Source organism: Mus pahari, chromosome 2 (genome assembly GCF_900095145.1).
Source record: "Mus pahari chromosome 2, PAHARI_EIJ_v1.1, whole genome shotgun sequence".
NCBI lineage: Eukaryota > Metazoa > Chordata > Mammalia > Rodentia > Muridae > Mus > Mus pahari.
This window is the reverse complement of record NC_034591.1, coordinates 109,315,380-109,331,697: the sequence shown is the minus strand read 5'-3', so window position 1 is coordinate 109,331,697 and position 16,318 is coordinate 109,315,380. Positions and strand designations below refer to the sequence as shown.

Here is a 16,318-nt window from a genome sequence, read left to right as displayed (position 1 = left end):
TAAATGTCAGTGTGGCTGGATCATCTGACTCATGTTTCACCATAATTCCAGAGAAGTGTTACCAAAGGAGAACATTTGGTCCCAACATGTAATGAAAATCACTCTCAAATTGTCAGATTTGTTGAGATACAGTGAAGAACCGTGGTTGTCAGGGGCTAGGGGGAGGGAGAAGTGGAGAGTTCAGTGGGGGTGGGGAGAGATGAGCGATGCCGGAGATGGGTGGAGGTGGAGATGAACAGTGTTGGGTGCTTCAAACCACTGACCGTGCATTTTAACTAAGAAAGTGGTAACTTTTTGCATGCATTTTGCCACAAAATAAATAATTGCAAAATTGAAGTGAAATAACTCAAGGGATAAAATCACTGTAAAGAATTACATCGGTCACCTCAAAGAGTATAATCCCGATGTATTCTTGGAGATGATAGGAATAAGCTTTAGCATCAGATATAAATTTAAATCCTGGATCCACCTTTCCTCTAGGGCATGGCAGATAGCTTATAGTTTAGTTGATCCCCATTGTTTGTAATCCTATAGTCACAAATTTACCTCCTCATTAACATTTCTTTGCAATCCCCAAATCAGCATGCATAGTGTTTTCATGGTCATTAACAGACAAAACCAAGGTGATATTCGGCCTTTATACTTGAGATCCTATCAAATGGTCTAATTGGTACTGCATTTTCACATTTGGTAGGTTATTTTATTTGTTGGATTGGTTACTTGGGTTTCTTTGCCAGTGCTTTATTGTTCAAAGCACCATGGAGAATTGTGATGTATCTAATTTTCCCAAGGGCAAGAAGGCTGCTGTTTGTTTTTTGGAGAAAATATGTATGTTCGATACTCTTTAGTCAGGTGTGCCATTAGCTCAATGCACTTTATACAGTGGATTAGTGAATCCATGATACACTTTAAAAAGTGTTCTTAAACAGAAATCCCCATGAACCAAGGTAATGGAACAATCAATGATGAAGCTTGTGGGCTCCCAGCTTCTCCTCCCTGGGAAGAGTAGAGTGGCGCTCATTCAGTCAGCGTTTGCTACAGTGTTTTAGAGCTCAGCTTTTATGAGCGAAGAGAATCCACCTTACTTTGCCAAAAATGCCCTTATACTTACAAGCACACTTGTCTGTCTGTGCTGTGGCAGGGTGCATAGATGTTTAAAGATTGCCCCCCTATTTTTCATAGACAGAGGAGGAATGCATTTTATTATGGTCCCATTAAAGCTAGACAGGCACATGTGGCATAATACAACTAGTGAAATGGGAAAAGGAGCCATGCACATCACAGACAGGTAGAAGCAAATGTTTCTGTGTAAGTGTCTATCTCAAACCTCCCTCCTCTCTGCTACCAACACCAGGTAGACACAGGTCAATATAGCTCCCCCCTCACCTAGTTTTTGCCTGCCCACATAAAAGATGCTTTGTGAATGGAGAATGAAATTGGGGTGTGTATAGTATTTTAATATCCAGAATGTATGAGGACCCTCTTCAGCCCCCAAACAAAAAGAACGTTGAGGAAGCGTGGAGAAAAGATTGAAATAGATACTTATCCAGAGAAGACATACAGATATCACGTAAACAACTGAAAAGATTATCAGTCATTAGTCATAGGGTGACACAAGTCAAAACCTCAGACTGATTCCACTTTATGCAGACACTAAAATGGCTATCATTTTTCTTTGAAAGTGGAACATAACAAGTGTTGGTATCGATGTGGAGGAATTAGAACCTTTGTGGAGAGAAAAATGGTGTGGCCACTGTGGAACAGTTCCTTAGAAAATTTAACAGAATTTTGTTGTTCTTTAGAAATTTTAAAGAAACATCATGCAATCTAGCAAGTCCACCACCGGGTATATAACCAGACAGCTGGAAGCACACATTCAAATAGCTACACAACAAAATGCATGGAAGCATTATTTAGAGCAATTAAAACGTTACCAAAAAAAAAAAAAAAAAAAAGCCCAAGTTCCTTCAGCAGGTGAATATGTAGGTAAAATGAATGCTTGTGTGTGTTTGTATATTTCTGTTCCTAGAATTCTTACCTAGACTATGCCTATGGCTGGCCCTCCAGCAGCCATTTTGCAATTTTGAGAATAAATGCCATTATCACAGTGAGCACAGAAAAGAAAGGATGAACGCAGTGCCTTGATCCTTTCTACAAGGTACTGAGCCACCCTAAACCACTCTTCTCAGGCTATCAGTTACAGTTTGGCATACTTTCCCACTCCAAGGTTGTCACTTTAATGATAGTTGATTTATTTATGCAGTCTCGTAGTTCCTGGTGCATTTTCATTCTCTGATAACCTTTAGTCATCACGCTCACTTACACTGTGGTTTTAGAGGAGTGCACTAATTCAGAAACATGGGCTGCATGGCCTTGAAGCTGAAGGCTTAGCCTCTGCCATATCAAAGATTCAACATTAAACATCAATGCAATTCCCTTCTCTCACACTCTGAGCAAGCATCAACTTTGATTATCCTTGAGTAGCTATCTGCAAAGTGGAGGCTGTTTTCCCCTTTTAAGGGAGAGCCACTGACTACCCTAACACAGACTGATAATCATATGAGGCTTAGGAACAGACGTTACATTAAGGCTTGGGGACTTGTTCTTATTCATGAAGGCATATAATGTTCAACTTCCTCCTTAACTTTAGGGGACCAAACAGCTGGCGATACACAATAATTTTAAGTGTTCTTCTGCTCTATATTTCGTCAGGGGATTTAGGAAGCAAGCAGGAGAGGGGAAAGGAAAAGGCCACAGAGAGAAAAGGAGACTTTGGGGAGGCGGAGCGTAGGTTCTGTGAAACAGATTTAGTGCTAAAGATGAGCGTCACATGGGGCCCAGTGCATGAACTTGTCAGCCTCTGTGATCTGTGGGGACCACAGGATTCAGTTATATAACAGGTCACTTGTTAGCATAGCCTTTGAAGAACCCTTTAGCAGTTCAGACCCTTCATTCTTCAACTTGCCCATTTTTTTTTTTTTTTAATTCTTATTTTCAAAATTTGCCAAAGAAACTGGCTATTGGAAGTTTCTTTTTAGTTTTTGTTTAAAACTTTTCATCTAATATATTCTGGTCATATTCTTTCCTCTCCAGGAATTTCTCCCAGAACCTCTCCTCCTCCCTTCCCACCCTATTTCATGTTCCCTCTTAGACCCACCTCCTCCCTATCACAAAGATCCAGAGGAAGAAAAAAGAAAAAGAAAAAACAAGAATAGAAACAAACTAAAACATATAAAAATCAATTAAACAATGACAAAAAATAGCAAAGCAAACAGTGCACAGAGAAGCTTCTGATGATGGTGTCTTTGAACCATGAGATAAAGTAACTCCCCTAGCTTTATACAGATGGTGGTAAGTTAAATATCATTTGCATACAAACAAACAAACTTGAGCCCAGAAACTTAGTCATTGTAGGAAGCCACCATATGCATTCTCCTGTGTACATAGATGTGAATTTGGTCAGTATGGAAACTTTTGTCAAAGGGGGGACATGTACACAACTGTGTAAACATTCACTAAACAGTGTTTTGTTTAATTTGGGGCGAAGACTGTCGTGATAGTTGTGGCTTATCTGGAAAGTAGTTAAACTGTTCTTCCCTTCTTTGGCCACTTCATTTCTCTTCTTTCCGTCCTGGGACATGAACTAAGGCCTCATGCATAATAGCCAGCCTCCGACTATTGACCCACACCCCCAGCCTCACCCTCCTATTTTGTATTTTCATGATAGGGTTTTACTGAGTGATCCAAGTTAGTCTTAAACTCGCTCTTTAGTCCAGGCAAACCTCAAACTTGACATCTTCTGGCCTAAGCCTCTGAAGGACTTAGATTATGGGTCTGTTTCGCCGACTTTACCATGGACCTTTCCACTAGGACAATAAATAGCTGGTAGATAATGTCCTTAGTGAACTGGAAAGTATTTCCTAACTAAACATTTAGTCTAATATTATACATTTTAAAATACCAAGCGTTGAGATGAGAGGAAACACATAAGAGCTAAGAGAAGCAGGATAACATGAGTGACTGGAGCCAGGTGTGCCTGCCAAAGAGCAACCCAATTATTTTTCTTAATTTCTTCAAATTCTGGGTCTCAGCAGCTAAGGATGCTTACTGCTCCTGTAGAAGACCCGATCTCAGTCCCCAGCACCTATGTCAGGCAGCTTATAACTGTCTATAACTTTGGCTTCAGGGACTCTGACTCCCTCTTCTGGCCTCTGCATGCATCTACATACATACACAGTGTGCATGAACTTATACATATACACCTAAATAAAAAATAAATCTTTACGATTTTTTTCTTCAAATGTTAACTTAAGGGCTTTAAAGATGGCTGAGTCCTAATCCCTGAGCCTACCTGGCGGCTCATAATTTATAACTCTAGTTTCAGAGAATCAAGTACCCTCTTTCTGGCCTCTGTAGGCATTGATACATACTTGGTGCACAGGCATTCATGCAGGCAAAACATTCATGTGCATAAAATGAAAAAATTAAGCTAATGTTAAAATAAATCTGGCTTCAAGAACAAATGTTTTGTCTCACTCTCTTGAAGTGTCGGTGGTTACCCTAAGCATCCTTAATCTAGGATCCACGAACCTTAGCCATTAATCTCTGGAGAAAACCACAACTGCTTGGATGAACAGAAGGGAATCTTCCTGCTCCTCTCCCGGGGCTCCTGGAACCCTCTCATCGTCGGTCCTCACGCCATTGATCAGACCGCTAGGCACGTGAGGTTTGAACACAGTATGCATTTACTCAGCAACGTCAGGCAGCCAGATCTTGTTCCAGGGATGTGGAGGAAACAGTCTTAGAGGCTCCATCTCAGATGCTGGAGAAGACACAACGGGCAAGGAGTCAGCTTCACAGTCAGCAGTAAAGTCTTGACAGCCACACAGGCCAAGAGCTTATTCGTTCTGTCGTTATTGGTATTTTTTGTTATCACTGTTGTAATGTGGTGGGTGCAAGTGTATACACCTGCTTATGCAAGTGTGTGCACCTGATTCTGCCAGTGTGCATGCCTAATTCTGCAAGTGTGTACACCTGGATAAATGTACATTTTGTATATGTGTGCAAGCCAGAGATCAAACTCAAATGTCTTCCTCTATTCATCTATGTTTTATGTTTTGAGACAAGATCTCTCACTGAACTGGAGCTTACCAATTAGCTGGCTAGTCTAAGTGGCCAATGAGTCCTACGGATGCTTCTGCCTCTTTCTCCCAGTGCAGAGAGTATTGGCACACACAGCCATGCCCATGTTTTTACATGGTTACTAGAGATCTAAACTCAAGTCCTTATACCTGTGCAGCAAGTAATTCACCTATGGAGTCCTCTCCTCAGCTCCATTGTTGATTTTTTTCCTTAGATTTAATTGTACATGTGTGTGCTTTGTGTGCATGCATGTCTGTACACTGCTTACACACAATGCTCACAGAAGTCAGAAAGAGGACACTGCATTTCCTTGAACTGGATTTATAAGTGGTTCTAAGACATCAGAGGGTTCTGGGAACTGAAGCCAGACCAGCAAGTTCTCTTAATCACTGAGGCATCTCTCCAAACCCCAGTATCCATGATTTGATAGAAGTGTCCTTGCTGCAGTATGATCTCAGCATTGTAGGAAATTTAGCAACATCCTTGGTCTCCACCCACTGGATGCCACCACCAGCTCCCCGACCCCACCTCCATGCACACACCCTTGACAGCCAAAAAACATGTCTATAGATATCTAGACATTTGGGGGGGAGGGGGAGAGTCATTTACACCCCATTTAGAAGCAGTGGACTAAATAGTATAAGAAAGCCTGATTCTGACCAATAGGGTAGTGGAGGTAAGTCACTCTTAGCATGACCCCTGAGCAAAACGTAGAAGTACGGTTGTGTCTCTTGAAGAGGGAAGGCCCCAGGTTAGAAGTAAAGATGGCATCTTGAATAGATTTGGACCTGAAAGAGTCCAGTAGCAGTGTTGGAGAAAGGGCTGCAGTATTACAGTGAGGACTATGCCCTTGTATTTGCAGGGAGAGGGTTTCTGAAAGGCTCAGGAACATGGGGACCTATCTCAGTTATATGCAGGCAAGATGGTTTTCCCATTGCATAGGAATTGCAGATAGATGATCAAAGGTCAGAGCAGTGAGTCCAGAAGCAGTTGTAGCCAGAGCAGAGGAGCCAAGCTGGTCTGAGGGGGGTGGCTAGCCATGAGTGAGTAAATATCTTGCAAGCATGTTCTCAGTCTTCAGAGCCTACATCTGTCAGGAGTTGTTGTTGAACTTTAACACTAGCATGAGCAATAAATGAGATTCCTCTTTGAAAACATCTGAAATGAGCTCACTCTTCTAAATTTGACTCCAGTCCTGCAGGAGTCTGAGCATGATGGAGATGTTTGGGGATTCCACCGCTGTTTCCCCAGTTGTGTTCTGAGCATACCAATTAAAGTTCTAATGTGCATCTCCAGGGGAGAAGAGACATGCAGGGGAGGTGAGCTTCTCCTAGACATCGTTCCATGACACTTTCTCCTACTACTTGAATGATGAAACGCTGACAAATAGGAGCAAAATAAGCAGTCAGACCTCCAGAAGCACTGTGTCCCTATAGCTACAATGGAACCCCGTTGTCTTCTAGGTCCTCTTCTGAGAACCAGCGTGTACTTTTCATAAATCTCACCATGTCCCCCAAAGTCTGGCCATGTCTCCCCAGTGTCTGCCTGCCTGTCGAGAGGCTCCCGTGGGCTGCAGATCTCACCGTCCCAGATTGAGGATGAGCCAAGGCTCTAAGCTTCTTGGGGAATGGGAAGCAAGAGGTCTGTGCTCTGTCTGGTGAGTCCTGAGTTAGGATGAGCTTTCCCTAAGCCTTCACAGCCCGGGCTCACATCGGCGATTTCAGAGATTATAGTTGAAGAGTTTCTCCCTGTGCCTTGCAGAGTCATTTTTACTTTCTTCTTAAACCTGTCTGTCTCCCAGCATGTGAGTTATTTAGTCAGACTTGCAGGCTCCTTTTCTAACACAGAGGCGTGATAATGGCCATGGTGGTCAATAAAGGTGTCAGATGATTCTGAAGTATGCTAATGTTGAAAAAATACCTCTATCTCAGGAAAGGATTGTAGTCACTCCTATTAGTAGATACCATAAATAAGGAAGCTATTTTTTTCACTGGTTCATGATCAGCACTATATTATTACTATTATTATTATTATTATTATTATTATTATCATTAGAGGGTTTTTTTAGATGGGATCTTGGAGCTTGCTACATAGTCCTAGCTGTCCTGGAACTTGCTATATAGACCAGGCTGGCCTCAAGCTCAGAGATCCACCTGCCCTTGCCTCTGCCTCTGGCTCCTAGCTTTCTATACTATTTTTAGGCCACAAATTCCATTCTTAATTTTACTTTATTGTACATTGTGGCTGCTGGAACTCCAGCCATTCTGTGTACTTATCTTTCATGTAGAAAACAAGACAAAGGGGGCGAGTGGCATCCTAGAGTGAGCAACAGAAGTCATACATACCCATCCCATCTATTGGTCAGACTACAGCCAAATGGGTGTGTGGAGTTCTGAGCGGAAGGGTGTACAGAAATGGTGTTCCTGGGCAGGTACACTGATATGCTCAGTAAAATTGTTGAGAAAAAGGGAAATAAGTAAGTGTGGCAGCTGTGAATGCTACAGCATCCTGACATCATCAAGTCGTGGTATTGTGGTCAATTGTTTCATGTGGAGAACATTTGTACTCACCACAGTTCACTTTGAATATATTGAGAAGTTCTATGTTGCTATATTACGGAGAACACCAAAAGAAAATATATTCTTCATTTCTATAGTCAACAATACAGACATAATGAGAATGTGCTACACGAAGGACTTTTGGTTCTTTTTTCCCATCCATCTTTGCAATGGGTGAATCCCTAAAGACCAGAGTAAGGGGATGAGGAAGCAAGTGTTCACAAGCAATGTTTGGTGCGTGTGTGCGTGCATGTGTGTGCGTGCATGTGCATGCATACATGCAGATTTATATGCAGGTACACATGCACATGTGTGCACATCCTTATAGATGGCTAGAGGTCAACCTTGAGTGTCATTTTCAGGTTCCATCTACTTTTTTTTCAAAAACAAGTTCTCCTCATTTTACCTGGAATTTGCTGGCTTGGCAGACTGTCTGGTCAGTGAGCCCCAGGGACTATCCTATCTCAGACTCCCCCATCCTAGGATTATCAAACAATACCCAGCTTTTTATGTGAGTTCTGAGGGTCAAACGCAGGTCCTTGTACTTGGACCAGAAGCCCTTGACCAACCAAGCTATCTTGCTAGCCCCAGAATTTTCTTTTTAATGGCATGCTGTGGTGAATATGAAACTCTCCCATCCTGTTGCTTGGAGGACTCATGGAATACTACACATACAAACACTTCAGGCCCAAGAGCCACTCAGTAAATAAAGGTCATGGGTCCCTTTCTTCAAGTAGGCGTTGAAGAGCGATGGATTCTGGGGCCAAGCAAGTGCATGTGCCTTGTTTTTGTTGAGTTCCTGCTAAAAACCGATCTAGATAGAAAAGTGTTCCCACCTCAAAACATAAGCACTTTGAGTTGCTACTAGGGCTGTGGACTCTCCCTGCTCAGTCATGTGCCCAGGTGAAGGAGGAGGCTCCTAGAGAGCTGGATGGAGCTCAAGAAATTCTCCCTTCTTTAGAAATTTCTGGATGTCTTGGAGAAAACAGGAAGCCTGTTGTGACTGTTGAGAGGAAGCAGTGGGATCGCTGTAAAACTCTGAGATCGTGGACAGTGGGCCAATAGGATGACCCAGTGGTTAGAAATGCGCCTTGCAGGGCCCCACACTGTCACATTAGAAATCAGTCTCTTCACAAGCCTCCCAAGGGAGTCCAGGGCAAGCTACAGGATGCAACCTGCTGCACTAAACCAGGTGTTTTACAGATGCAGAGGTGGCAGCTGCTGCTCCTGTTGCAGCTGCTTTGTTTGTTTGTTTGTTTTTGCATTTTTTTTAACAGTGGACGATTTTTCTCCCAAATGCAGTCATCAACGCTAGCTCCCATCTCCACCCAGACAGAGATGTTGTCAAATGTGCAAGTCCATCAGACAAGCCCAGTCTTCACAGCTGGGTGAGGCCTTGCTTTGTAGAATGAGTTTGCACACTGGGTAAAGCTCTTACCATCCATCCAAGACAGACTGAAGCTGCTGCCAAGCTGCCTAGACCTCAAGTAATGTCTTAGATAAAAGTCTCCAGCAGCTTAATTCCTGAGCCAATTTACTGTGTTCCCATCGCTTTTGTGCAGGCAAAGTGAACCCAGTATGACGTCACCCAGGCAGAATCACCGGACACCCTTACCTAGGAACACCTAAGTAAAGCAAAACTTCTAGCACATTCGGCATGGTCACTTTTAAAGGACAATGCAATTAGCAGTGCTATCAACATGCCAATTGATTAGTAGCCTGCTAATGATCATTACTGATGACACTATTAGGTTTGTGTATTTACTTATAAAATGAATATGTGAACATGTTTGGGCTAAAATAAGCCTTGTGTGGGGTTTTCTTGTGGTCGTGCCTAATTGAATTTTTGTAGTTTTGAAAAGTAGACTCCATAGTTTCTCATTTCCATTGTTTTGGTTGGTGCTTGTTTGGGACTGTCCTGTAACTTTATGGCAGGGGTGACTGGAGAGAATGTATGCAGCCTTGATTGACTGGGGACTCACCAGAACTGTCCCTTCCCCTGGCTGATGGCCGTCATTACACCTATCTCCACCAGAACTTCTAGCACCCAGCCCCCCAGAGATGGAGAGACCAATACCACAGGCCCTCAGCAGGCTCTAGAAAGGGTTAGAAGTCAACGAAGGGCTGTCATCTTTCTCCTCCGAACCCATCAGGTCACCTGCCTCAGGATAGGCAGTAACTCACCGGGCGGTGGTGGCGCATGCCTTTAGTCCCAACACTTGGGAGGCAGAGACAGGAAGATTTCTGAGTTCAAGGCCAGCCTGGTCTACAAAGTGANTTCTGAGTTCAAGGCCAGCCTGGTCTACAAAGTGAGTTCCAGGACAGCCAGGGCTATACAGAGAAACCCTGTCTCAAAAAAAAAAAAAAAAAAAAAGATAGGCTTGGTAGATTGTTAATTGATATGAACTTATTTGCTTTGAGAAGAGTCAGCTTGCTAGGTTGAGTACTCAGTCCTCCATCAAAGTGTTGGTGGCCTTGGAAGGAAGTTTGTTTAGTCGATTCTGTATATGAAGATTTGTGGAGATATTAGGAGAAAGGATGGATTTCAGTGGTGATCATGCGGTGTGAGTTGTAACAGAAAATTGTAACGGGTGTGATTGTCCAGAAAAGAAAGAGCTATGTTACTATAAAGCTATCGCTGCCTCTGTAGACTCAATAAACATCTCCAGAGTTCTCTGTCAGTGTGCACCTCACCTTGGAATTCCTTTGTCCTCTAGTCTTCGGCTATGCAAAGCTGCTTGCATTCCATCTCCAGTGCAGACCCAGAACCCTTCTCTGAGGGAATTTATGGTTAAGAAAAGAACTAGTCAGTTTAGGATAGGCTGTTGAACTGAAGCAGTTCTGGGGGAAACCTTCAGCTCTATGGAAGTTTTACAAAGAGAAGAGAGCAGAGGTCAGAGGATTCTGGGATGAGAGAGATTGAGAAGCCGGGGAGAAAACATAAAATTATGCCTTTATAATTTGGCATTCTCTCCTTAGAAATCCAATTTATTTTAGTAGGCCTGTATTCCTTGCAGCCTATTTTTCTTGCTTGGGGTTAGACAGGTGGTTCCCAGATTCTGTCTCACTCTGCACTACCAGTATTGCTACAAGTCCTAACATGAAAGAAAGGCCATTGTATTAGTCAGGGTTCTCAAAATGAACAGAACTGATAGAATGAATGGTGCACAGTGTGTGTGTGTGTGTGTGTGTGTGTGTGTGTGTGTGTGTGTAGACCAGATTTATTAGAATTATAGGCTGTGGTCCCAGTACAACCCTACAATGGCTGTTTCCTGTTAGGTAGGCCAAGAATCCAGTAGTTGTCCGGTCCATGAAATGGGATGTCTCAGCAGTCACCATCTGGTGCTGGAGTCCCAGAGAAAGTCTTGGAAAGCTGCTGGTTTCCAGTCCACACGGGGATCCCAAAGAACTAGATTCTAATACCAGCCCAGCAGAGGAATGCCTCGGTGACAGGAGAGATGAACTCGTCAGTGAGAGTGAGAGCAAGCAGTCACAAAGCTTCCTTCTTCCGAGTCCTTCTATGGGATGGGCTATCAGAAGCTGTGACCCAGGTTTAGGATAGGTCTCAAACGAGACCTCAAACGAGCAGTCAGGAATCTCTCTTGTGGCCATGCCCAGCTGCTTGAGTTTTCGTTGATTTCAGATGGAGTCAAACCGGCAGCCAAGATCAGCCATTATAGCTGTGAAACAACCGGAGTGTTCCGTCTTGATTAGGTCCGTCTGGGTAGTTCATCACTATGCATTTATGTCATATGTATCTACTCTCATTTAGTCCTCGTGATCTTATGATGAATCTGAACACTTACATAATGTGTTTCAGAACCTTGTAGAAGGGAGATGACAGAGCCAGGGCTGGAGGTTCACACCTATCCACCATGCTGTGCAGGGTACAGAGAGGATTCTGCCCTGAAAAAATAGGAGCAGCCTCACAGCAGGCTTGGTTTGATGTACCACTAAAGAATGGCCCTTGGGAATGGCTGCTGTGAAGATAATAAGCAGTGATTGACAGGAAGGTTAAGGAAACTCCAGCTGTTTATACTACCCACCATGGTAGGGATTTATCTCATGTTAGCTGTTGTTTTACAATTGTGAAAATTTTAGGAATGACTAATGCAAAGCTGCCTTTTTTCTTTCTCTCTCTCTCTCTCTCTCTCTCTCTCTCTCTCTCTCTCTCCCTCCCTCCCTCCCTCCCTCCCTCCCTCCCTCCCTCCCTTCCTCCCTCCCCCCTTCCTCTTTGTTCTTCTAGTACTGTTGAGACAGGGTTTCACTCTACAGCTGAAGCCACCCTCAAGCTTCCAATCTTCCTTCCCCAGCCTCACAAGTTCAAGGGTTACAGGTGTGTGGCACTGTACGTGTCTTGGAAGATCTTCAAATAGTGTTCTGACTCAGGGGCAAAGCTCAAGTGCCAAACTACAGACACTGGGTCCCTCTTCCTTATATCTGGCTGGTGCCCAGTGAGGCATATGGTACAAGGGCTCTCAGAAGACATTCCCAGAATAGTGTGGTCGTCAGATGGCCAGATAGCCAGCCACTAATCTCAAGCTAATTTGTGATATGAGATGTCACTTCTCAGGAGTGCTAGCCATCTGTGACCTGCCTACAAAACCCAGAGCCATTCCATTCATTCAGGACGTGGCTCCCTGCCAGCCACCTCTAAGGAGGGATTACAGCAACCCAGACTTCCTTCCCAAAACCAGCTAGTCAGCAACATGAAGTCTGTGGTTACCTTCAGGGCTAGATTCAGAGGATTATAGGCACATGGTGGTGAATGGTTCCCCTTATTTTACAAATAAATGTGGCTTTCACATTTCTTAAAGCTTTGTCATCTCAAACCTTGTCTTCTGCTTGTCCTTCTGACACTCATAACTTGGTTTCTAGAGATCCAAGTAGGCAGGGCTTTTACAGCTCTTCACCCCGGCATTCCTGGGACAGTGGTTCATATCCACCACTCCTAATGCTAAGGACTGAGAGGAAGCCTGCGGAGGGCAATATGGAGTGTGAGCATGTGATAGTGTTAGAGCACGACCTCTGACTCCAGCTCATGGGATATCCGTGTTGCTTCACAAGAGCTGCTCTGTGGGAGATCCTGGAAGAATCCTCCTCCATGGTGTCTGAGCCTATAGGGATTTCTTTCCTCTTCTATAAAATAGCACACCTTGAATTATTAGTACCCTGTCTGGCTGACATCTGTGTGTCTGTCTGGGGGGGGGAATATATGTATCTATTTATGTGGGTATGTACATATATGTGCATATATGAAGCTAGAGGTCAACTGTGGGTATCTTTTTTTTTTTTCAGTCACACTCCAACTTGCTTTTGAAGACAGGGTCTCTCACTGAGCCTGGAACTTACTAATTTCTAGGCTAGCTAGCCAATGAGATCCAGAGATCTACTTATCTCCCTAACCCCGCTCTGGGATATAGATGCATGCTATTCCACCGCGTTCTACACTGACACAGGGAATCCCAACTTAGGTCCTTATTCTCATCACTGACTGAGCCATACCCCAGGCCCTTTCCTGTCAGTTTTTAGTCCTGTTTATTTTTCATGTGATCCAATGGTAATGGTACCAGTTAGAGAATGGGTTCTTTTCTTCATCAGTTAAATTAAAATACAGGAAGGCATCACAGTATGTAGAGTATGTAGGCAAACAAGCATTACAGACATCTCAGGTCAACAGGGTTCAAGGTGTCCTACCTAGAGAGTCTCCTCTTTCCTGTTTCCACCACTGTAAAGTGTCTGTGTGTCCCTTCCGTAGGAAGGACATGGTCTCTGTCTCTGTCCAGGAGCACAGCCATATCTAAGGACCAGAGGGTCAGGGAGTTTGCTGTGAGATTGAGTCTAATAGGATGGCAGAAGCCACACCCATGAAGCCTCACCCACAAGACCTCCCTTTACCCTCTGGAAGCACTGACACATATAAACTCGCAGGGGCACACATACACACATAAACATATAACAAATATTTAAATTAAAAATAGAATTACACCATTTGTCTCCTTCCCTTTCCTTCCTCCAATATGTAATATATATATATATTAATTCTAATTCACAAAGAAGTTAAAAAAAAACTTACTGCCTGCTGCTGGGAGAAAATAATTAAGCTGGGCCTGTTATGTTTCTCCTTTAACATCCTAGGGGTTCATAGCCTCAGTAGAATATCTGCCTTCTTTTCTTAGGCAAAACTGGATGCTTGATACTTTCTCCGGTGTTTAAGAATGAGCAGACATCAGAAGCTGCAGGGACGTATCTGTTCTAACGAGCAGCATTTAGGAGACCAGAGGTCCTTGGGCTGTTGCCGTTCAGTTCTGTGTTCTGCGAGCCGGCCTTGAGTCTCTCCTTTCAGTGCTGCCTGCATTGAAAAACAGCTCAGACCTGGAGGGCTTTTGACGTAGGTGGAGGCTGAGACACCCAGGAACCTGCCGAGTGCCAGAGAAAGGTCTGAGAGCAGTATTTAGGCAGGCGCTGACACATCCCTTGGCTAGAGAGGTGCCTCCCGCGGGACAGCGGCACAGAAAATGGTAAAGCAACACTGGGAGTCGGCTGGGAAAGCCGTGCCCTCTGGCTTCACCTGTGCATCTGCGAATTCTCCTTTGATAAGGAATTTCTTTGACTTTCTTTTCCCCCTCCAGAGAGGGATAGCCCCAAGTGAGGGGCAATTCACTTGGCTCTGTCTTTTAGGGTGCTCTTCTGTGCATGCGGTAGGAGAGACAGCAGTTGACTGTCTTGAGGGGTGGTAGGAGCAACAGAAGCAGCTGGCGTTCCACTGTGAGCCTTCCTCAGGGTGACGAGGGGTGGTGGCACATGGGGTGAATAATGGTCAAGTGCTCTGTGTGTTCTGTCCCTCAGGTGCACCAGTATTATAGCTGCCTCCCAGAAGAGAAAGTTCCCTATGTCAACAGTCCTGGAGAGAAATTGCGAATCAAGCAGCTATTGCACCAGCTGCCGCCCCATGACAATGAGGTAAGGTGCTCGGAGGGGGCTTTTGTTGGTTTCCAGGACCTTCTGTGAATTGTCCCTCTTCCTAATCATTGTGATCAGTAAGATTGCTGCCAAAAAACTTCCAGCTATTGATATTAAATGTAGGCTTCCTTAGAACCTAAAGAAACTGGTTGATATTTCTGGGGAGCGCTCTTCACCCCACCTCCTACCCCTCTCCCCAAAACCAGTCTCATCCTGGACTGGGTTAGACTCCAAGCCTGGCATGACTGACTAGTACAGGAAACAGGAAGCACTAACGTTTGAGAGCCCAGGCTAGTGCTCTCTGACTCGACTGTGTCCTGCCAGCCGCTTGTGGGAGTTGGGAAGATGACTAAGGGCCACTTCATGCCCAGAAGAAACACTGTGAGTCTCTCAGGTTCTCAGAATTGTTTCCTAAGAGGTGAATGTGCAGGCTCTCCATGTCAAGGGCAACGGAAGTTACAGGTCTAGAATGGCAGCTCCCACTAGGAGTTTTATCAAGCCAAAGTTGACCTTGTTAGAGTTGCCCATCTTTGTCTTGGAAGTATTGTGGGCATTCCCTTTTTCTAGTCCCAGAAACACAGTTTTGTAAGCAGGCATGTATTTATTTGATTTTGATTATTTTGATTTTTTTGAGGCTGGCTTTCACTTTTCTCAGGATAACTCAGAATGCTGTCAGCAGCTCAGTGACCTCTCATATCTCTGAGAGCTGGCTACAGATGACCTACCATGCCTGGCCAATGTCACTTATTGAAATGACATTGATCCTCAGGAGGAAGTCTGTAAGCAAGCTTTTAAAAGATTGTGTGGGAGGAAGTTAGGCTTCTAAGCTAGAAATTAATTTGTAGGTATCTGGTTTCAAGAATCAAGAATCTTACAGATTTGCACTAGTTAGCTCTATATTTAAAACAAAAGTATAATTAATTTTAAACTGAAAGAAAAAAATTACCCCCGTGGAGATCTAGACACCAGTTTCTACCAACTTATCACATACGTGGCCTGAGTCCCAGGTGACATTTTTACATAAAAGGGAGTAATTTGTTTTTGTATTTTTATGGTGTGTGTGTGTGTAAAACACACATAATACAGCATGTGTGTGAAGGTCAGAGAACAATCTGTGGGAATTGGCTCTCTCCGTCCACCATGTGGAAGGATCAAACTCAGGTTAAGAACATCATGTTTTGCAGCAATCACCTCCACCACTGAGCCATCTTGCTGGCCCCAAAGGAGACAGTCCGAGCCGATACTGCTAAAGAACTGAGAATGTAGATCATAGCACAGCGCTTGCCTAACATGTGCAAATCCCTGGGCTTAATCCTCCGCACTGCAAAAATAAATATATGAGTCTGAATAAGTGAGACAATGTCTCAAAAACTCAGGCAACTCCCTAGAAAGCTGCATATCTATCTCTCTCTCTCTCTCTCTCTCTCTCTCTCTCTCTCTCTCTCTCTCTCTCTCTCTCTCTCTCTCTCTCCTCCTGCTGCTTATTTCATAGTTCATAAAACATACACAAAAGTTAGCTCCTTTAAAGATGAAAGCAAACATTGTAACCGGATGCCCAGTTAACTAATCTGGAGGTGAAAATGCAAGTTTTTACAAGTAGGAGGGGTGTGCCTGTTTTTAAAAGCAAGCCCATAAAATGTCATTGGTGAAACCAT

At 43.9% G+C, this 16,318-nt stretch overlaps 1 protein-coding gene across 4 annotated transcripts in view; it reads left to right on the top strand.

Annotated features, from left to right (window-relative positions):
* Positions 1 to 16,318, top strand: part of Prickle2 (prickle planar cell polarity protein 2) — a 327,581-nt gene that overhangs the window by 257,977 nt on the left and 53,286 nt on the right. For all 4 annotated transcript variants that reach the window (XM_021190348.2, XM_021190347.2, XM_029534978.1 and 1 more), the window contains one exon: positions 14,550 to 14,663. In XM_021190348.2, coding sequence (XP_021046007.1) covers positions 14,550 to 14,663 — 114 coding nt within the window. The remainder of the gene's footprint in view (positions 1 to 14,549; positions 14,664 to 16,318) is intronic.